The sequence below is a fragment of the Micropterus salmoides genome, unplaced genomic scaffold (assembly GCF_014851395.1).
Source record: "Micropterus salmoides isolate LMB-PRFRI ecotype aquatic unplaced genomic scaffold, ASM1485139v1 Ms_hic_scaffold_6, whole genome shotgun sequence".
NCBI classification, from domain to species: Eukaryota; Metazoa; Chordata; class Actinopteri; order Centrarchiformes; family Centrarchidae; genus Micropterus; species Micropterus salmoides.
The window spans coordinates 22,183,524-22,205,969 of NW_024044348.1; the positions used below are offsets into that span (position 1 = coordinate 22,183,524).

A 22,446-nucleotide genomic window follows, 5' to 3' on the forward strand; every position below is an offset into this window, starting at 1 on the left:
TATATGTACATATACATACATATAAATACATATAAATATACATATATATACCTATATATATACAGTATATACACACACACACACGTAGAGCACCTCCTCTGTCTGAACAGCCCAGTTGGTTAAAATGAGCCCCGAAAGGAAGCGGGCAGCGCTTCGGGACACTTTGCCTCCTGTGTGTGACCATGTAGCAAAGGGCGAGAGCAGTCACCCTACCCAGATTCAAAACTTGGTTCTACAGGGTACCAAACATGCAACATTGCAACGCCAAAGAGCCAGGCTTGTTGGTATGGCAGTTGAATCGCATTCTCAACCGTAGTGACGGTACACCGTCACAGCCCGTACAGCAACAATGTCACACACAGTCTGCCAAGTCAGAGACAGGGAAGATCAAGTGGTTTGCAGGAAACAAAAAAAAGTGAACAAGAGGTCCGGGAGAGAGAGGGAGAGCAGCTTTTGCAGCAGCATTGATTGACAAGCCTTCAAGGAAGCTCTACTTCTTCATCCTCTATTGATGGACTGAGGGACACACATTAAACATTCTACCTTTAAATGTATTTAGTTAGTGGAATGTTTGCAATTTTTGACATGTTGCCTTTTAAATACTACAAACCACAAAGTTTGTTTTTAAGGGTTGCCAAAATAAAAGTAATATTCTAATTTGTTTTAGTAAGTGCTAGCTTGTTTGATCTAAGTAGGTTTAATTCACTTTACCTGCAATTCTTTCCAGTTATATGTTCACCAGTACAAAGTTTTGCCTTTATGTCTTTCCTTCTGACAGCTCCTTGTATATGAAAGTATTTTTGTGTCTTTTTAATGCAAGCAAAATTAATGTTTTGAGAGCATATTTATTGCATTGCAATCAAAAATTAGATAATTAGTTAAGTTTGTAATTAAAAATAAACAGGCCTTTTTTTGTGTCACAAAAAGCTTTAATTGCTAATTTGTCCTTATTGATTGCAAGTTAAAAAGATTTCCTTGCGAGTCAGAATGTTTTGCAGGTTCAACCGTTTTGCAAGTGAGAGAGTTTTGCAAGTTGAAAAGTTTTGCGAGTAAAAAAAAGGTCTAAATAAGAGAATCTAGTGGTGGTTTGACTGACCAAACCTTTGGTTTGCATCGATCGCATGGCCACGCCTACAATCCCCTTGCTCCGACAGCTCCGACTTTCTTTTTAAATGTAGTATGGCATGATTTAATGATTATTTATATTTACTGTTGGCAAGGTCACGGAGTCTATCGCTGTCTCCTTTTTTAGAATGACATGTATAACCGTTCGCTAACGTTAGCCGTCTTGGCATGAAGCTTGACTGGCAGTGCATTTGTGCACTCAGACATGACGAGGTAACATTAGGCTAAGTTTAGCTACTCATGTTTAAAACACATTTTGCATGATATCCAGCTAAACTATTTTTTGTGACTGCGGTAACTGAAGTTTATGGTCACACAGCATACACTGTAATAGACTTTAGACCGCTAATGTTATATTGGAAATATAGACTGTTATGTAGATATATAGTGTTGCTGCCTTGTTACGTTTTCTCCTGTAACGTTAGATGTGACATAGAAGAATTTATTACACTCATTTATTTTACACCCATAGTTGCAGTGAGGATCATTGGTGACAGCTATGTCCAGCATGGTGGCCAGAGAGCATAGGAAACATCTTCACCCTGCTGGACGTCTCTTGGTCTGGCTGGCTTCCCCCCTCCCTGTGAAGAAGTGCAGCACTGGATGTCCTTATCATCATCTGTGGCGGCAACAGCATGTAAGGTTAGCTAATTAACTAGCAAATTAGCCAGCATTAAGCAATGCCAAGCTGCGCTAACGATGCTAACATATTGTGAGTGTATGCTAGCTGTAGTTTTTAAACCAGCATGCATGGAAGTCAAGACGTAATACAGAAGTGTTATAATTTATAGTGATAATACTTTTGAGAAGTAATTGACTTTACTTTGCAAGGTAACATTACTATAACAGGGTGGTCAGGGAGAGAAAGGATTTGCGGACACTATAAGAATCAGTGGCTGTACCTTATGAAGACTGGTAGCTGGGCTGTAGGGCGAGTAATGTAAAGCTAGATTAGCTAGCAATATGTGTGTGATAGGTGCTTCTTATTTTGTGTCTTCGCTCTCCGGCTGCACGTATTTCTAACCTGTCGTCTGTCTCATGCAGGACATGTGACGGCCCGTGCTTAGTCTACTTCTACCTGATATGGAGCGCCTGGGCCCAGTGCGCTACAGGATATAAAAGTCCAACCTTCCATTGTGGCTGGCTCTCTTCCAGATAGCACCTTCACCTTACTGCTTTGCTGAACCATTGTTTTTATTTTTACTCCAAACCTAATCCCACAGTATATGAACACTACTTATTTACCACTGTTACTATCCAGGTTCCATTATCATAATTACTGTTACAACTTTTACACATTTTCATTTATTTGTCTTAACTGTACATTATTTCAAGTCATACACAACAACAATTTTATCCTTTTTACTGCTGTCTTCATGAATGCAGGATATGATTTTAATTTGTTTAACTGTTTCTTGTGTAGTGTAAACATTTGTTAAATAAAATCAGGCAAGACTAATCATCAGTTCCATCCATCCATCGTCAACCGTTTATCCTGTATACAGGGTCGCGGGACTAATCATCAGTTCCCTATGTTAATTTGAAACATAGTAGTGATCTAAACCCTTCACAAAATATGATAGTTAATAGTTGTAAATGAAAATAATGAGATGGTATTTATAGGTTAACATGTTGAATCTCTTTTTGCAGAAAGTAAAAACTGGAAAGCAAGAGACCAGTGTGAAATCCACTTAGAAGTTATACTCAAAGAAATAGCTGCACAATGAATAGTTTTGAAGCTCCCTAGGAGGTGTCATTTATTGCGACCTCTGAGAAGTCTTGTAGATATTGCACAGGTATTGTGAGGCTTTACTTGTTTAGTGAGGCAAAAGGAAAAAAAACTAAATCAGCTGATAGAAAGCACCTATTAATCAGAGGTGCATATCAGCAGATTGTTTGTCTTTGTCTCACTGTAAAAGCTTCACGATACCTGTGTATATGCCTGAGAAGGCCTCAGTTTGAAACATTGTAATAAATGATACTGCCTTGTGGGATTCATAATTACTTAGTGTGCAGGTCATTCTTATTTTTTTCACTCTAAGCCCTTTTATTCAGCACTATGTGAGCATAGTTTGTTGGATGTGCACGTTTTTTGTGTTTGAACTAGACAGTACACTTACAGTATATCACAATGAGAAATCTAACATTTCCAGTCAGTATTAAAGACAAAAGGAGTGCAAATATAAATGAAATTTATTGCAATGTAAACCATATTTTTTTAAATGTTTGCAAATGTGGACATGTAGTAAACACATTTATTCAGATAAATAGACTGGGCCTGTACACTGTACAAGTGGTAACGGCTACTGTATGTCCGGCATAGATACAGAGTGTTGTTTTTTTTTAACAACTATTGTGAACATAAACAACATTAACCATGACTGTCAGCTATGTTTAGGTGCAGGAAAATGGGTCCTAAAAGCCAAATTCAAAAGCAGTAACACTACCAACTGAAAGCAGTTCACTGCATTTGGAGGTGGTCTTTGATGCAATTAGCTACTGTACTTGAAAACATAATCTGCCCTAGTTGTGAAATAAAATCCATTTTTCAAATATAGCCCAGGACTGTCATGTCTGATGCGAGGGTTCTTAATCATGGCATCATTTAAGCTACAAACAAATACAGCCATAACACTTTTCACTGATTGGCACCAGCCTTCCACCAACACTCTGCGTCACAGACGAAAACAGGATATTCATGCCAGGGTGCTGGAGGTAAAGCCTGTGCAGGTCGTCCTCCATGTTGAACAGCTTCACGCTGATGACCTCCCCCATGCTGCTGCCGCCACAGTGGATGATGAGGACATCTGATGGTGCACCTCTTTGCAGGGAGGGGAAAAGAAGGGGAGAAGCCAGCCAGTCACAAAAAAATAGTTTAGCTGGATATCATATAAAATGTGTTTTAAACATGAGTAGCTAAACTTAGCCTAATGTTACCTCGTCATGTCTGAGTGCACAAATGCACTGCCAGTCAAGCTTCATGCCAATACGGCTAACGTTAGCGAACTGTTATACCAACCTGACCTTGCCAACAGTAAATATAAATAATCATTAAATCATGCCATACTACATTTAAAAAGCATTTCTATTGAAATGAGCGACAGAACGTCAACTTACGTCCATCTAGCCTGTGCACACTACAGCTCTGTCTCCAGAAAGTGGTCGGAGCTGTTGGAGCAAGGGGATTGTAGGCGTGGCTATGCGATCGATGCAAACCAAAGGTTTGGTCAGTCAAACCACCACTAGATTCTCTTATTTAGACCTTTTTTTTACTCGCAAAACTTTTCAACTTGCAAAACGGTTGAACCTGCAAAACATTCTGACTCGCAAGGAAAACTTTTTAACTTGCAATCAATAAGGACAAATTAGCAATTCAAGCTTTTTGTGACACACAAAAGAAACTTCGATTGCTGTGCAATAAACACGCTCTCAAAACTTTTTTTTTGTTGCTTGCATTAAAAATACACAAAAATACCTTCATACTTGTAGAGTGTTCCCCAGCAGAGGAGCACTCTCCTCATTTTCTCACTACTAGGAAAGTCTGCCAAACAGTTATTTTTCTCTGAGCCTTCTTTCTTCACTTTCAGACCAACTGCAACTCTTTCAAAACCATAACAAAAACAACAATCCACTGGAATTTTACTGCAAAGTCCTGGCCAGATTGTGGGAAACATGATTCAGGCACCACGAGTGCTCACATGCAGAGGGTTATTGTGGTCATTTTATGGAGGTAAAGTACACTGTGTAGAGATAGTGTTGGGTTCTTGCATGGGAATGCAATGTCCAGATTATACACACACACACAATCACAATGTATTATATATTTAAAAAAACAACCACCTTGTACTGTAGTTTAAAGAGACAGAAATGTCCAGAAAACCCAACATAAACAAACAAGTTGATCCCAAACTAAACACAACATCCAAAAATCTACATGAAACAAGCTTAAGAATCAGGCAGCAGACATCACACATGACAAGCAATGACTGAACACAGACAGGGAAACACAGGCAATATATACACAGGGTTAACGAGCAGGGAGAGGATACACAGGTGAGTGACATCAGGGACTAATCAGGAGCACAGGCAGGCAGAGAAAAAGCAGGGGAAACTGACAGGACCAAACCTAAATGCAGAATACAAACTGAACATAATAAGACAGGCAGACAGCAAACAAGCATGAAACAAACACCAGATTGATCTAAACGGGAAACAATGAACTAGAGAACAGATCTAAGATTCAAAACTAAGAACTTCAACACAGAGCCAGGACTACACACTAAGACACAAGATTAAGAACCAAGACAAGAAAGCAGGAACGAGAGAACAGGTAGTACCTGAACTAAGCTGATATCCAAATTAACGTAAGAATAAACAAGGCAGAAGAGAGGACAGAACTAGAACGCTGATACAAAACCAAAACCTCAGAACAAAGACCAAAACCAAGAAACAGATAGAAACAAGAATCAGAACACAGAACGCAGAGAAGACAAGGCCAAATGAATGTGACAGAATGTGTACATAGCTTGGTGACCCTGATAAATAGAAAATATCTTACATTTAATGAAAACTCAGAGCACCACTACTGGGAGAGCAATGTTTCAGCAAGCTGTTGTGGCCTTTGAGTGTCATTATGATGTTTCCCACCATTGTGTTCCTCCTTTAGCATTCAGTTTCATTTGTCTAACTGATATCTTTAAACAAAGGATGACACAAGTAAGGTACTAAACACATGATGAAGGAATTTTTAATTAGTAAATTATTTAATGCAATAAATTAATATAGATATACTGGTAGTAGACATTGTCCTTGGTGGAGATATGTCTCAATATTTAATTATTTGTATGTTCTGACTATGAAAACCTCAAGATGGACATCCAATCTTTGTCTGAAGCCACACATTTAGATTTTCTCTGCTTTCACTGTAAAACCTGAAGAACAATAACTTCAATAAATGAGTAAATGACAAAAGACAGAACGGCTTTGGGTACAGATTTTAAAAGCTTTTAACCAGCACAGCCAGTTCAGTTCTATTTCCCCTTATATTTCCATTAGATCACTTGTCTGTCATTACATCCCACACATGGGATGTTATGATCCTCTTCATCAACAGTCACACTAAGCATGCATCTTCATTTTACTACATGAGATCAGTGTGGTACCCTGGCAGCTTCAGGCCTTTACAGTTTTTCTCAGTTGCTATAACCAGGCTTTTGAACTGACATTTCAAAACCATTTTTCAAAAAGCACGCCCATTTCCCTAAATTCTACACACAAATCCCTTCATTTCTTATTGCCTGCACCATGTCGTCATTGAGAGAGCACTGACATTCAGTATTGTTCACTCAAGTCAGCATAGGGTGAGCTCAATTAGCACACAGCTACCCTGGTGGAAACACAAGGAGTCATAATTGATAACGCACCAATCAGAACCTTCAATAGAAAAGGGCCAGAGTCAGTTCATTCAGTTTTGGAGAAATGGATCCAGAAAGATGTGAAGAAAGAGGTAGAGTACACCAGAGAGGAGAAGGAGGACAATAAGGGAGAGGATGAAGAGCAGTATGTAGAGAGCAGTAAGAGGCGAAGGAAGAGGAACAGTTGGAGTTAGAGGAGGAGATGGGACTGGAGGAAGATGAGGAGGTGGAGGAGGAAGAGGAGGCGGAGCTGGAAGAGGAGGAGTAGGGTGGAGAAGGAGGTGGAGGACAAGAATCTGTGGCCTGTCCCAGACAAAAGACAGGACGATGGGGCAGAATGATTTGTTGTTTGGTGTGTTGTACTGTATAGTACAATAAAAAATGTGAAAATGTTTACATTTGTTATTTCTTTTGTTTTGTCCATCATGAGAAAAGGTTTCTGAGGGGGAGAACCACATAATAACTTGTTTTTGTAGTATTGTTTTGAATTTATCTCACCAGTGTGTAACACTGTGTTGTAGTGTGTGCGTTTTTGAGGGCTTGTGTGTCATGTTTGAGGGCAAAGTTTGTTTTTTCAGCACGACTGAATGGTTTTGAGTGGATAGCTTCATTTGACCTGAAAATAGGAAGTTTGGGGAATTGGATGAGATGTTATGGATTTGTGTTAAGAGGTTTGAGAAAAGGAGACATAAATTCCAGCGATGTGTTTAATCAAACGAGAAAAACTGTAATGCGACTTTAGGTTTCGCGTTTTGTTATAATTGAGCTTCCTAAGCCGCCGTAGAAATGATAAACACTGACAAGCAGCTGTTCCTTCAGTATTATGTTACATAGCTCACGTGTAATACTTTAAGACAGACGTGTAACCGAGTGTTATAGAAGAGACTCATTTGTATCACCAACAATAACATAATGGAGCCTGTTTTAGAGATACATCCTGGTAGGTTAAATGATCGTCACGTTTGTTTTTAGTTAAAAATGAATATCGATGCGTGCGAATGTGGAGCAGTTAGAAACGATTGGCTAACGGTAACGTTGCTTCGTCTCGCTTCGCTTTGAATTGGTCATAAAACCTGTTCCGTTATAGAAGAGACTAGTCTGCATCCCCATTAACATAATGGAGACTGTTATACAAATAATTGTTGGTAAGTTAAATGTTCGTGGCGTTTGTTTAGTCGTTTAAAGGGGATGTCGATGTAACGTTATTCCAATGTGGAGCAGTTGGAAACGGTTGGCTAACGTTAGCTAACGTTGCTGCGTCTTGCTCTTGCTTCACTCTGTGTCTGTCCTGTTTTCTTTCCAGGGGCGTCGAAATGGGACATCCGTCAGAAAATCTGGGACTACATTGAAGAAAACAATCTGGCCAATTTTCCAAGGCCTGTTCACAACAGAATCCCAAATTTCAAGGCAGGTTAAAGCAGTTGAACTAAAAGAACAGTTCAGGAGCAGACATTGAAGAACACACAGAGCTAACGTTAATTTTGATATGGCAAACTAGAACATCAGACCTAAAGAAAAGCAATATTAGAGCTGCATGTAACGATTGTTTTCATTATCAATTGATTTGCAGATTATTTTCACGGTTTTTAAGTTTATAAAATGTCAAATGTGACTTCTTAAGATGGCCTCTATTGTCTAACCTTACCAACCTTATTTGTTATTTACAACCACAAATGACAAAGAAAAGATGCAAATTGCATTTAGGCAGTTATCAAAATAGTAGACAATTAATTTTCTTTCCATGACTAATAGATTAATTGACTAATCATTGCAGTTCTAAGTAATAGGTTATGAAATTACATAGTAAAGCCTAGTGTGTAGAATCACACATATGTTCATAACAGTTTAAGGAGGGACTGATACTTAAAAATCAGCAAAGTTAGATGATAGACTAATATTCTGCTTTTCCATTAACTATAAAGGTGTCTCTTTTAACAGCTCACTTTTCAATCAAACAAGAGAGATGACAACCTAGACTCTAGTTTAAGTCACTGTGTTGTATGGTTGTGCTCCTGTTGGGAGAACGTAAATGAACGTGTTAAATGATTATAGATAACAGTTTAAGGGAGTAAATGCCTATAAACGTAAAATAATTGCTTCAATAATAACACCAGGGTATCACGTTAACACAGCAGCTCTTTACTGATGTTCTGGATTTTTTAAAAGATTAATGGCTGTCCTGTCTATATGCACCTATGCGTCTCCTTTATTGTGTACTTACTGGCCAGGGTGCAATTCAAGCATGCGACAAGCTTGCAGATCTGCAGGAGTTCAAGTCCAGCCAGAGAGTCAAAGTAAACCCAGACAGGCCCCAGCAGCAGGCACGCTTTGTCACTCTGGAAGTAAGTTGCTATAATCAAACTATCATCAGCCCTTATGCCTTCCTCTCCTCTCAACCAGGGTGCTTTCACAGCATGTGCCAGGGTGTCTGAGCTGCAGGGGTTCACCCAGACAGCTGAGGTGAAGGTGGATCCCGATAAACCTCTGGAGGGTGCCCGGCTGGCAGTGCTACAGGTAGCACTGCAGTGTGGAAAAATAACCAGATTGTCTCAGGCTGTATTTACTGTGTCTTGTTTGTTTTGTAACCGTGTCAATTTGATCTATGAGTGGGGGTTTAAAACTGTTTAAAAATATTTAAGAAAAAGGAAGCCCTCACTTAGACTCCAGAACTTGTTAAATAAGATTATAAAAGTTTCTGTATTGCATCCTCATTTTAGGCACATCAGTGCTTTGCATCTAATAACTGTAAATGTCTGGTGGCTAATTTTTTGTGATAATCTTCTCAGGCACAGAAAACTTTATTGGTCCCGACTCCTCGTCTTCGCACTGGCCTTTTCAATAATATTACACCTCCTCAGGGGGCCAACAAAGAACAGCTACGCATATGCTCTTCTTCTCAGGTTTGAACTTACTGATTTCACATACAGTGCCTTGCAAAAGTATTCGGCCCCCTTGAACTTTTCGACCTTTTGCCACATTTCAGGCTTCAAACATAAAGATATAAAACTGTAATTTTTTGTGAAGAATCAACAACAAGTGGGACACAATTATGAAGTGGAACGAAATTTATTGGATATTTCAAACCTTTTTAACAAATAAAAAACTGAAAAAATGGGCGTGCAAAATTATTCAGCCCCTTTACTTTCAGTGCAGCAAACTCTCTCCAGAAGTTCAGTGAGGATCTCTGAATGATCCAATGTTGACCTAAATGACTAATGATGATAAATAGAATCCACCTGTGTGAAATCAAGTCTCCGTATAAATGCACCTGCTCTGTGATAGTCTCAGAGGTCCGTTTAAAGTGCAGAGAGCATCATGAAGAACAAGGAACACACCAGGCAGGTCCGAGATACTGTTGTGGAGAAGTTTAAAGCCGGATTTGGATACAAAAAGATTTCCCAAGCTTTAAACATCCCAAGGAGCACTGTGCATGCGATAATATTGAAATGGAAGGAGTATCAGACCACTGCAAATCTACGAAGACCCGGCCGTCCCTCTAAACTTTCAGCTCACACAAGGAGAAGACTGATCAGAGATGCAGCCAAGAGGCCCATGATCACTCTGGATGAACTGCAGAGATCTACAGCTGAGGTGGGAGACTCTGTCCATAGGACAACAATCAGTCGTATACTGCACAAATCTGGCCTTTATGGAAGAGTGGCAAGAAGAAACACACCAAACGTGGAAGAAGGTGCTCTGGTCAGATGAAACCAAAATCGAACTTTTTGGCAACAATGCAAAACGTTATGTTTGGCGTAAAGGCAACACAGCTCATCACCCTGAACACACCATCCCCACTGTCAAACATGGTGGTGGCAGCATCATGGTTTGGGCCTGCTTTTCTTCAGCAGGGACAGGGAAGATGGTTAAAATTGATGGGAAGATGGATGGAGCCAAATACAGGACCATTCTGGAAGAAAACCTGATGGAGTCTGCAAAAGACCTGAGACTGGGACGGAGATTTGTCTTCCAACAAGACAATGATCCAAAACATAAAGCAAAATCTACACTGGAATGGTTCACAAATAAACATATCCAGGTGTTAGAATGGCCAAGTCAAAGTCCAGACCTGAATCCAATCGACTCTGTGGAAAGAACTGAAAACTGCTGTTCACAAACGCTCTCCATCCAACCTCACTGAGCTCGAGCTGTTTTGCAAGGAGGAATGGGCAAACATTTCAGTCTCTCGATGTGCAAAACTGATAGATACGTACCCCAAGCGACTTACAGCTGTAATCGCAGCAAAAGGTGGCGCTACAAAGTATTAACTTAAGGGGGTGAATAATTTTGCACGCCCAATTTTTCAGTTTTTTATTTGTTAAAAATGTTTAATATCCAATAAATTTCGTTCCACTTCATGATTGTGTCCCACTTGTTGGTTCTTCACCAAAAATTACAGTTTTATATCTTTGTTTGAAGCCTGCAATGTGGCCAAAGTTCAAGGGGGCCAAATACTTTCCCAAGGCACTGTATGTTCATTAACATTTTCACCTAGAATTTCATTGGGATTCATAAGCCCCCAACAGTTAACCTCTTTTTTTCTCTTCCTGTGATCTGAACCTCTTCCTACAGGGTTTGAAAGACTTCAGTGTGCCTGTTGGCCTGGATGCAAAGATGAAGGTAGACCTGGTTGTTGTCGGCTCTGTGGCGGTCTCAGAGAAAGGTAGAGAAAGGATGTGACAAAGGTCTTGGGTCGTATTAAATATTGTGTTGTGATCATTGCATGCGTTTCTAGCCTACTGAGCAACAAGGCCACCCTGTCAGGGAGTTTTGAAGAGGAACAGAAATTAAAATGGGGATAATGTGCATAATCGGCTCTATGTTGCTCCTTGTGGGTTCTACTGTGTTCTGCCCTCCATGTAAATTGTCCCATCGCTCACAATGGATTTTGATCCTCATTTTGAAAATGAACCACATGGTTCTCATTAAGCGTCTGCTGCACAGGATTCATACATGTTCCCACCAGGCTACATTTCAGTAAGTTGTTTTTATGAATAACATGTTTGTTAGTCTGTTCTAATTCAGTTTTTAGATTAAAATCAGCAATATTAAATGCTGAATTTTACTCAGATGATCGTTATTTATTATTTTCACCCATAAAGTGGATCTGTGATGTAGTCCAAGCAAGAAAATGGCGCACCAAAGATTAAATGTGGACTCATTATTCGCTCTCATTATTTCTAGTTCTTATGGCTCCTTTCTTCTCCTACAGGCTTTCGGATTGGAAAAGGAGAGGGCTTTGCTGACCTGGAATACGGCATGATGGCCTCAATAGGAGCTGTGAGCGAGTCTACTGTGGTGGTTACTATTGTCCATGACTGCCAGGTTAGTTTACTTATTCATCAGTGTTGAACATGTTTTGTCATGGAAGTTGATTGTTTTTTTTTATCTAGTGGAGAAATTATTATTTACATAACGTTATTTGCACTCCAATAAAAGCACCATAGCATTAAAAATGTCTCTTGTCAAGTGTTACTTGCACACAGTGGTGAGATAAAAATTTATACTTTCATCTATTATGTATATTTTTTTCAATTCAGCAGTTTGCCATGTACTGTGTAAAATGTCAAAAATAATGGCAAGTGCCTGACACAAATTCCAAAGGTCATCAACTTGCACCAATGTGAGTACGCTCATATTTTAGAAGTTGTAACTAGCAAAAGTAATCATTTTAACATGAAAATGCGATTTAAACAAAGTATAACAAACGCCATGTTTGTGCTTTCAGGTGGTGGACATCCCTGAAGAGTTGGTAGAAAGTCATGACCTGACTGTGGACTACATCCTCACACCCACCAGGGTTATTAAAACAGACTGCCAGATCCCCAAGCCACAGGGAATCATCTGGACTAAGGTAAATTAAGAGAACTAATAATTTCTTTGTGTAGCGCTTCTGCAAGTCCTCAATACAGAAATACAGCACACCAGACTTAAATGTCAGGTTTATTTGACTGATTTTAAGGTTTGTTTAACCTAATGCATCAAGAAAAAGGATAGGAAACATCACTACAACCATTTCACTAATGGCTAAACGCAAACCATCATCAATGCAGCCCTTATGTAATGTTTTAATCTTAAAATTGATCAGACTTGCAGAATTTATAAGAAAAAGTATAGAGGCAAAGGAGAGCCTACTTCAGGCTGAGGAAATAAGCAATACTTATAAAATACGATGATTCAACTTTAACCAGATGAAAAATTAGATAATCTTTACCAATTGCAATTCATCATAATGCAGAGTTGTGTTATACATTAAAACAAAAGTTATCCCTTTTAGAATAAAATGTGTTGTTTGTGCTGTAGCATTTTAGCTGCAGCCTGCTTCTTGCACACCTAATCGGACTGCAAATATTGCTGACTCTTTAATTGGAACAGATATACTGTAAGCTTCTTGTACAGACATGCTCTGTCCTAAGCGCGATATAATATCTAGCCTCTCTGCTTAGCAACGCTGCCCTCTAATGGGCATGTAATGACACCACACCTCCACTCATATTGAGTCTGCTTCTGTATGCATTTAATCTCTCTGTGCTTTGATAACTGTCACAGTATTACATTTGGCCTTATGTTCTGTTCACTCATTTATTCAGTAATAATAAAAATAATGCACAAGAGCTCTGAAAAACATTGTGAGGAAAACAGTCCAACAACAATAATTAAGTGTATCATTTTAGAATCACACTTCTGTCTATATTTAAATGTAAGTAAGGACCTTAAACTGCTTCTGATTTACTGACTGATAATCTGTCTTTGATTAGACATTATGGGGACAGTCTTCTTAACATGTGAAATGTATGTGTGTAACCTCTGGGTTCCTTAAGACACACTTGTAAGTAAACAGGACCCAGTGACCTCACTGGCAGGAAGGCCATGTCTGATCATCAAAGGCTCCTCTGCCCAGCCAGCTTGGCTCTGCAGGGGCAGGGGGACGACGGGTCAAGCAGGCCACTGTAAAAACAATAGCCCCGTATATCCTTTACACGACTGGTTAGCATCAAAGGCTGCCAAGACGCTTAAATGCCCAACAAATCAAGAGTGCAGTCTTTATTTTTAACTGCTTGGGAAGTGAAATGTTTTTGCTGTTAAATTTATTAGTATAGCATGGGCTATCAGCAGGATGGAATAATACCAATTAATTTGTCAGCTTTCTCTTTGTTATTAAATTAACTCATCTGCTGTTTATGGTGCCTTGGCTCAGAGCAGGGCTTTTGTTTGTTGTGTGACACTCCTCCTCTTTCAGCCTAACTGAACCTGTCTGGTTTTGTGTCTTCAGCTGGACACCGAAAAGCTAGAGAAGATCCCTATCCTGAAGACGCTGCGTGCTCTGGAAGAACAGGCTGGAAAGGATGTAACGCTCGGGGCGGCGCCTCCTGCAGCAGAACCCGGTCTGCTGACCGGTCAACCTAAAAGGCAAACCAGACGGAGGCCAAGGAGGAACACGCAGCAGGACGCTGAGGGAGATTTTAAACAGGAGAAAAGAGCCGAGTCTGAACAGAAAGCCAGACAGCACCCAGCTAGAGTGAGAAAAGAAAGCAGAGGAGACGGTGGGGGTGGTAAACAGGGAGAAATCGTCGAGAGAGGAAAGGGAAGAAGTGGAGGGAATGTCAAGGAGAAGGGCCCCGAGGAGGTTGGAAGTGAAGTCGTGTCTCAGCGTAAGCTCCCTCTTAGTGTGACCACAGTTTATCTGGGGGGAATCCCTGCTGGACTGCGTGTTAGTGAGCTGAAAACTGCTCTCAGAGAGAGGGAGGCTGCCCCACTGAGGCTCACCTGGCAGGGAGCTCAACACAGGGCCTTCCTGGACTACAGTGACCCTGAGGCTGCAGAGCAGGCCCTGGAGGCTCTGCAGGGTCTCAGTCTGAATGGTCACAGTCTGCAGGCTGAGCTGGCCAAGAGCCAGCGGGGAGGCAAGAGGTCCGGGCAGTCCAATCGGAGACCAAGACCATCAACAGCTCCGAAATCTAAATCTGCACCACCAGATACTGAGAGTGATACCAATGAAATGACTGAGCAGTAATAACAATAGGCAATACGCAGCCCAACAAGTATTTATTGTGGAGCTACGTTAAATGCCTTAAGAGTAGTTTCTTTGTAATATTTCTGGATTTATTACAAGTTGACCTCACTTATATGAACCATCTGAAGTAACTGCTAAGGCTAATGCACTTCACAATATCTGATTAAAATATGCAACTGCTGAATCCCAGCATCATAAAGCATTGCATTAGAAAAGTATTTTGTTCATACCAGTTCACTATATTAACAATACATCTATGTGCCTTGTTTATTCACACACCCCTCCTGGTCTGGGTGCCCAGAGCCTTCATTTCTTGAAGGTGCTTTTTTGGGTAATTGTTAGAGTTAGTTATTTCCCTTTCTAACCATAGACCCTACAATCTTTTGTTAAAATACACATTTTATTTCCACAACCAACAGCAATTACCTCCTCTAAGAAGGTCATATTTTCACACCTATTTGTCTTCTTGTTGGTTATTTCTAAAACTATTAACTAAGGCCATGGGCTTAAGAAGTAGTTTTTGTTGCGGATAGCGCCGCTTTGTGGTCGTCATTCACCTCATACAGTCCTTATGATTCCTGGCCCATTAAGCCTAGTATTAAAATTGGCCTAACATTTTATTTATCCATATAAGCCCCACCCATTTCTGACCACACATATCTTCCACCATTTTGAATTGTTTTGCAAAATACACCTTTCACTACTAATTTCACATACATTTTATCCAATCTTCACAAATTCTGCACCATTTGAATGACCCTAGAAACATTTTTTTCCCACATCTTATTGCCAAATTGTGAAAAAGTTGAGGCCCATTTGACATAAATTGCCATTATTCTTGATTATATTGTTTAGTTTCATCCAAATTTAGAAGACGTGAACATATTAGCAAATTGTTATGCAATTTTGATTACAGACTGCAGCAATAAGATGCATTAGTCATGATTGAGAATTTCAACTCATCCTTGCACATAGGGTGTAGGCATTCTCTAAAAATTAACATGATTGGCTCAGTGTACTTTGACAAAGATCTGGATCTACATGCAGATTATAAACCTGTAAACCTACTTTATTTAATGATGTTAGTTAGTGCAGCCTTGTTGGAGTTACGCTTTTTGATTTCTGCTTGTTTACTGTACTTTGTACTTAAGTTTTTTTTTATCAGAATATTTTGGAAATAGACATTTAAACAGATATTAGAACCATTTATTAATATTGATATATTCATGGCATATTGTCTGGCTAGGTCAGTTTGAGAATGAAGCCATTCTCACATTTAAGATATGCTACCATGAACTGTTCTAGTGTTAATGCATCTGTTTGTAACACATTCTCTACTAAAGCGTCTGGCTGTACTTGCCGTCTTGGTGTCTTTTGTTTTTAACAACACTGTGCAGACTCTTACTGTTTTTGAGAAATATGTGAAGGATGATGCGTCTTCACATCATTTTCTGCTTTTAAAAATGATGATTGCATCTTTTGGGCATTAGACTGCAAACTTTGAAAACACCCAACTCCTACGTTGTTGATGTCCAGTTGTAACAAGTCCAGTGTGTTACCCCTCAAACAATCCTTACAAATAACACAGATTCTACTTCTGAATAGTCAGTAATTAACGGGGAAAAGTTAAACTTATGCATGATATCTTAGAACACTGATCGGATTTTGGCAAAATTCAGAGAGCTGATGGATCTCACAAATAAAAAGCCAGTGTTTAACTGGTCAACCTTTTAAACTTTAAATTAATTTATCTGTTACATTAATGAATTAGAGCAAATTTGGAATATGCATCCAGCTATTGTTCTCTTGATTGGTAACGCACATCATTTAGAGTGACCATTGTTTCCTTGTTTTGAAAAATGTAGTAGCCCAGGTTGGCTGTCAAACAGAACAAGAGATGAACTCAAACTAAAATATATACTAAGAGGATCATACGCACACAAGCCACTCATCCAGACTTAAGCACCCATTAACCTGCATCTTGTTTTCTGTAATGTCATAATTGTATCAATCTGTGTTTCTGCACAGAAGTTACCTGGTAACTGATCACTCTCCTGTCAGTCTGCACTGCAAGTGTCCTGTTTTAACTGATTGTATTGAGACACAAGCACATAGCATGTCTGTCTGCACAGAGCAGACCTCAGGCTTTTTATGGCGCTGTCATCCAGGCCTGGCAAAGGGAACAGCTGTGGAGCCCAATCTCACTCCCTCAGCCCCGCCAGAGCACTGAACCTCGGCAAATGTCATCAGTTTGTTAATGTCCTGTTCCAATTCTGTTGAGCCTGTTACCCTTGTGCTCCATGGTATGCTCATTTTACTGGGGTTCAGTCAGTGGTCATGTTGTGAGATTTCAAAGCTACACAAGTATTAAAACACAGCAGGTTGCAGCATCAAGTACAGATATGTACGCGCCTTAACAGCATTACTTACAGAATAAAAGTAACAATAAGACCTCTAAATTACAGTTTAGTTACTTTGTCTAATCTGACTGAGTGAACTATGTGAATGCTCACAAAATAGATTTCTGCCCACCATATTTTTCTACATTAAGAGCACCTGATATTAATTTTAACACCACAGAGAAACTGAAACTAAGAGAACCTAAAATCCAAGATGCCTTCACTTTTGCATTTTTCTCATCCAATTAATATTACTTGCAAGAGCCTTAAAATGCAGCCTTCTCATGTAACTAAGTTATAAATAATAAGGAATACAATGAAGATTATTTAGGATTGGTTCATGTGTCTTTTGTAATATTCTGTTATATAACTAGTGGCTATGTTTTTCCATGGTGTGATAAGACATATATTATTTTTGTGTGCTCAGTTGTTGATGTTCAGTTGCATTTTATTCCCATCTCTCTGCTTTCCATTTTGATGTCTCTGTAATATTTAAAAACAAGGGTGTTTTTAAGAGGAGAAATAAATATTTCACCTGCACATAATCCCTTTTTATACTTTATGTAAAAACCCATTGAATATTTTTTTCTCTTTAGATATTGATAGTCCATCCATCCATCGTCAACCGCTTATCCTGCGTACAGGGTCGGGGGATATTGTAAGTCTGGGATGTTTATTTTCTTAAAGCCAATATTTTTTTGTGTGTGTAGATTGTTAGAAATGTATTCCTCTTGGGCAACCCTGAGCTATTCACCAGATCAACCCTTTGGACAAAATGCTTTAGAGGAAAACAGCTGTAGGCCTACCAGAGCCATGCTGCAGGTTTTCATCCTGTAACCAAACGTGGGTGAGATCTCTGCCTCTGATTTGTTACGCCTTTAATTGCTGAGCCCACTGTCGTTATGTAGAGGGCATAATACCAATGACTTTTTAAAAACATTTGTTTTAAATCTTTAATCAATTAATCCTTGTTTTATGGGAAATCAGATTTGTTCATTTAATGTTAGTTTACAATAACAGACATGACCTGCTCCAAAACAGACTGCTATGCTGGTTAAACTGTCAGACTTTGGCCTCAATCATTTATTGCATTGTAACAAGACACCACTGTGATATTCAGCATATTTCTGTGGTGTGGACCTTACATCGTTTTACATTTTCGCCTTCAGTATCACGAAATGTTTACTAAATTAAAACCATATGCACTCAGTTTACCCTCATTTTTAGTTTGGTTTAATTAATCAATTGCAAGTCTAACGTCTACATGTATATATGAATCCTGTCGAATTACGATAAATGTTGTGATGTTTCTGTTTTTGGGGGGAAAAAAAGAAATGACCCATCAGCTTGACCTGAGATCTACAGACATTAACATAGTGGGACATTCATTTGCAGTGTCCGGAAACATTTCCCGTGAATTGTGGTTGTGTGATGAAATCGAAATAAGCCTATGTATTTTGTGGATTTAGGCTTAAACAGCCCAACAGATATATTTTATTTCTTACAAAGGGTTTGCTGTAATATAGCCTAAAGATTAGCCCTCATTGATGGACCCTTGCTAATATTCCTAACAATATATAAGTATACAGTGCTGAAAGTAATGGTCTACATATATCTAACACAAACGACATAACAGTGCTTACAATATATCCTCAATTTTCATTTTAAAACAAATAACAAGCGTCCTGACAAATATTGCCAATAAAGCATATACCTCCTTGGCCAATTCGCCTGAAATTAAAATATGTAGGCCTACAGAATAAATAAAAAGTTGCGCTTATAGGCTATTCAAAAAGTGCCTTCATCATTTTTATACAGTATACATGGACATGTCCTATATGTGATGCCCGTAATCGTTCATTTCAAAATTCAACGCTGGTATGAAAGTCCCCAAAAAAGAGCCTCGGTCTAATTTGTCAAAGAAAAGTAAAACGTTCAGACGGAGAAAATGGACGTGTGCATTTTTACATTGGCCTACTTTAACAAGAAGATTAAACATTAACAAAAGTATGAAGTGGTAGTCATCCGCTCTGCAGGACTAAGTACCAAACAGCAGCAGGGTTTCATACAGCCAGTCTTTACCCCGCTGGCCGATGTTGATGGCATGAAAAAGTTTTTATTATTATATATTATTATTATTATTATTATGTGGTTGTTTTGTGATTGGCCTGTCTCCGTGTCTTTGTCGCTGTGTAGAAAAGTACAGAAAAGTAGTCCGGTCTGCTTGAAGCAGGGCGCACTCTCCGGGGCCGGGGCAGGCCTCTCTGTCTCGCAGTGGTTATTTTACTCGTTTGTTCTCGTTTCTGTTCACTCTGCTACATGGCTCAAGTCTGTGACGCCGTCCTCTGGTCTGCAGATTGTCCGTGGAGGCATCACATGACACAGGGCTTGATGTCCTGGTAGGCGACCTGTTGGTGGTGGTAGTAAGAGCCGCTGCTCGGTGAATGCATCGCCGAGGACGTCATGGCGTTGAACGAGAAGACGAACTCCTTTCGGTCACACATGCTTGGAGACTGGGAATGGTACCGAGGAATACCTGTGAAGAGGTAGTTTAAAATATATATTAAGTATACATGGTCTACAAAACTATGTAAACCTCATTGTAGGCCAACTGACGGAGGTTTAATGAGACTTTGACAATCCTGAGAAAGCTGTTTGAAGCTCTGAATAAAATATCTAAGAATAATAGAATTATTATAACATTTAGATAAATACTTGTGTACGTATTAAGTGGTTGTCATTCTTTTGTCAAGCGGTTGTCAGTCCTCTAAGAGCAGTCTTAGCCTTGAATTTGATATTGTGGATCTAGTAGTAGTCATAAAAGACGTCTTAACATAATAATAATAATAATAATAATAATAATAATAATATAATAATATATTCATATATTCATATTTGTCGTGGTAACTTGAAACAGACATGTTAAATTAAACTCTTTTTTCAACACCTGTTTTATGGTATTTTTTGTTAAAGGAAGCTCTACTATATCTTCATCCTTTTTTAAGATAAATTCAGTATTTCATTTGTAGAGGCCGGATGTAGAGCTTTCCTCTACATATGTATATTCCGCACGGACCCGAAGTCCATTTAGCAAGCAAGATTAAGATTGTCAAAGGGGGAGGCGGGCTCGCAGGGCTAATTGACAGTGGCCCTCTTGCACGCCAGTCCCGGAGGACTCAGGGCCTCGGGGCTAGGCAGGCTGGCCCTAACCGCGCTTGTTTTTCTTGCCCGGAGATTGGCACGGCTGTAAAGTTTTCTAGATAGGCTCTCCCTGTCCTCTCGTGCCTATTTTTCTAACCACTTCCAGAAACTGAAAACGTGCGAGTTTGAACCCCCCTGATATCTGGGTTTTATTTTGGAGTTCTGTTTGCTACTCTATTTAAGTGGGTGCATGACAATGACGAAGCTTAATTTTCGTGGGAGAAAATACGTGGTTTCTTTAAGTTGCATCATTTCCCTCAATGGCCTTGATGTCTTTTGTAACCTACACTATATATAAGCAAGTGTTTAAGGACAGAAAAAAAAATAAAAATACATGCACACTCAAATGAGGTATGTCAGGCTGCGCTATATTTCCATTAGGACCACGTTTGGCATAAGACCATACAAATACTTGAACAAATACTTTACCCTTAACTACAAATATAATTTAGCCCATAAATGGTTTGGTGTTTAATATTCCTGGATCACATTTCTTTCCATGATTTCACTTTGTCTATAGGTTTTCTTCATAAATTCCAGTTTTAGACAACATGTTACAGTTTTCGTTTAAGTAGGTCTAGGTACCTATAGGTGAAATAGTACAATCGAGCTTAGCCTACCTTGTAAATCTGTAGTGCTGTGCCCGTTCTGGTGCAGATAAGGTTGGTCTAGTGAATGTGTGGGCAAGCTCGGTTGCAGCGGGTTGGCACCTGGATTACATGGAGACAGAGGCTGCTGCTTTATGTAGGAGGCCCCGTTATTCAGCGAGCCCGAGGGGGCCGGAGCCCACGCCGAGGCTGAGCTCGAGTACACTGGGTGAGGCTCCATGACTCCTCCGCTGGTGAGCAGGGGGGATGCGGAATTGTCGTGATGGGGATAATCACTGCCAGTGGATCCTGTACAACTTCCCATGTAGGAATGTCCACTGTTGGCCGACAAGTGTGACATGGTGTGCCCGGACAGACCCATCCCGTCCATGTTACCTGCCAAGTGTCCATTCATCATCCCAATCCCACTGTCCAGAGACAAGCTGTTGGGCGGACAGGACAGGCCCCCGCCGCTCCCCTGGAAGTTGTAGGACTCGGGGATGTGGTTGAATCCCAGGCCGTTCATCATGCTGTACATGGGCTTCAGCGCCTGGCACTTGCGCCTAAAACCCCTGGGTCTCCTTCTGAAGGAGCCTTCCTCGAACATAAACTCGCTAGCTGGGTCGATAGTCCAGTAGTGGCCCTTGCCAGGCCGACCGAGGCCTTTGGGCAGCTTAATGAAGCACTCGTTCAGGGACAAGTTGTGACGCACGGAGTTCTTCCATCCCTGGTAGGAGCCCCTGAAAAACGGGAAGCGGCTCTGCAAGAATTGGTATATTTCACTGAGAGTCAGGCGCTTCGTTGGTGAGCTCTGGATAGCCATCACTATTAAAGCTATGTATGAATATGGAGGTTTCTCAGGTCTGCGGATCCCTGCGTTTGTCTTTTTGGTTTTCGTAGTGGAGGAGGCGGTTTCCATCACCCCCGTCTGTCCGTGCGGCTTCTCCGGAGCAGACATCGGGCTGCTCTGGGCAGGAGTCTGCGCTGGGGGCTGCTGGACCTCTGCCGTCATTAGTTAAATGTAGTCTTCGAGATGGCAAACGGAAATTGATGCTTTCCACCTTTCCACCAATAATCACTACAAAGTCGGAAACTAATTCGCTGACATAAAGAGCCAAAAAGAAAAGATCAGTGGGCAAACTTAACGCAAAAGCCAGAGGCGAGACGGTCTTCTTAACTCTGACTTCTTCCTTTTGAGTCTGTCCTGCAGCAGTCTGAAGCCGTACCGCCTTGTACTCAGCGTCCGAAATGGGATAAGGAGCAGAACAGGAGCCGCTTTCCACTTCAGTTGGTGTGTTGTCGTGCGTCCGAGGAGCTCACTTTTTACTTATCTGTTGCCATCAGCGCATTGGAAGCTGGATGTCTTGGCCATCCTAATGTTGGGACCCGCCCAGTTCCCTCCTACTCCAGTGGTGGGCTGCAAGCAAGCACATCTGTGTGCGTTCACTTTCCAGGGACATGTTTTTCCCCCTTCCTTACATTGAAATAGGGAATATATCTCCCATATAGCCTTTAATAACCTTTATAGTACTATATACCATAGAATGGAAAAACATTTAATTGGATTATAATATACTGCACCATCACACACTGATAGAAAGTATATTGGCTGGGGCCTTTAGATACAGATTTTGATTGCCTTGCTTTCTAATATGACTTTATTTTATTTTTATTCTTATTTTCAACTCGAAATATTGTGATATAAA

At 40.1% G+C, this 22,446-nt stretch overlaps 2 protein-coding genes and 2 long non-coding RNA genes across 10 annotated transcripts; 2 read left to right on the forward strand and 2 right to left on the reverse strand.

Annotated features, from left to right (window-relative positions):
• The first annotated feature begins 900 nt into the window (after positions 1–900).
• LOC119890857 lies at positions 901–3,680 on the forward strand. 2 transcript variants are annotated; one of them, XR_005442322.1, is made up of 3 exons: positions 901–1,338; positions 1,598–1,767; positions 2,170–3,680. It is a non-coding gene; the product is annotated as an uncharacterized LOC119890857 (long non-coding RNA). The 2 variants fall into 2 exon arrangements; XR_005442321.1 differs by having other exon boundaries at positions 1,598–1,762.
• Positions 3,479–5,123, reverse strand: LOC119890856. 2 transcript variants are annotated; one of them, XR_005442320.1, is made up of 3 exons: positions 4,243–5,123; positions 4,063–4,149; positions 3,479–3,946 (listed from the first exon to the last, which is right to left on the reverse strand). It is a non-coding gene; the product is annotated as an uncharacterized LOC119890856 (long non-coding RNA). The 2 variants fall into 2 exon arrangements; XR_005442319.1 differs by having other exon boundaries at positions 4,063–5,123.
• A 2,111-nt stretch (positions 5,124–7,234) lies between these two features.
• On the forward strand, positions 7,235–15,908 carry mthfsd (methenyltetrahydrofolate synthetase domain containing). Of its 5 annotated transcripts, XM_038700737.1 has the most exons (9): positions 7,446–7,479; positions 7,843–7,946; positions 8,768–8,881; positions 8,940–9,053; positions 9,326–9,439; positions 11,112–11,202; positions 11,752–11,864; positions 12,268–12,393; positions 13,813–15,908. In XM_038700737.1, exons 1-9 carry the CDS (start codon positions 7,452–7,454, stop codon positions 14,551–14,553), a joined length of 1,545 nt encoding a protein of 514 aa, XP_038556665.1. In that variant the 5' UTR covers positions 7,446–7,451; the 3' UTR covers positions 14,554–15,908. The 5 variants fall into 5 exon arrangements, with proteins under 5 accessions (XP_038556663.1, XP_038556661.1, XP_038556665.1 ...); XM_038700735.1 differs by lacking the exon at positions 8,940–9,053 and having other exon boundaries at positions 7,235–7,479; XM_038700733.1 differs by lacking the exon at positions 8,768–8,881 and having other exon boundaries at positions 7,274–7,479.
• Positions 15,909–18,017: 2,109 nt separating this feature from the next.
• foxf1 (forkhead box F1) lies at positions 18,018–22,071 on the reverse strand. The gene is made up of 2 exons (XM_038700738.1): positions 20,774–22,071; positions 18,018–19,488 (listed from the first exon to the last, which is right to left on the reverse strand). The coding sequence occupies exons 1-2, from the start codon at positions 21,750–21,752 to the stop codon at positions 19,325–19,327; spliced, it is 1,143 nt and encodes a 380-aa protein (XP_038556666.1). The 5' UTR covers positions 21,753–22,071; the 3' UTR covers positions 18,018–19,324.
• Between the last annotated feature and the right edge of the window lie 375 nt (positions 22,072–22,446).

Excerpts from the sequence above, each read along its gene's own strand:
- mthfsd (XM_038700737.1), top strand. The coding sequence starts at position 7,452 with ATGGAGCCTGTTTTAGAGATACATCCTG. Across the intron at positions 9,440-11,111 it reads GCATATGCTCTTCTTCTCAG|GGTTTGAAAGACTTCAGTGT; the intron begins GTTTGAACTTAC and ends CTCTTCCTACAG. Across the intron at positions 11,865-12,267 it reads CTATTGTCCATGACTGCCAG|GTGGTGGACATCCCTGAAGA; the intron begins GTTAGTTTACTT and ends TTGTGCTTTCAG.
- foxf1 (XM_038700738.1), bottom strand. The coding sequence starts at position 21,752 with ATGACGGCAGAGGTCCAGCAGCCCCCAGCGCAGACTCCTGCCCAGAGC. Across the intron at positions 19,489-20,773 it reads CAGCACTACAGATTTACAAG|GTATTCCTCGGTACCATTCC; the intron begins GTAGGCTAAGCT and ends ACCTCTTCACAG.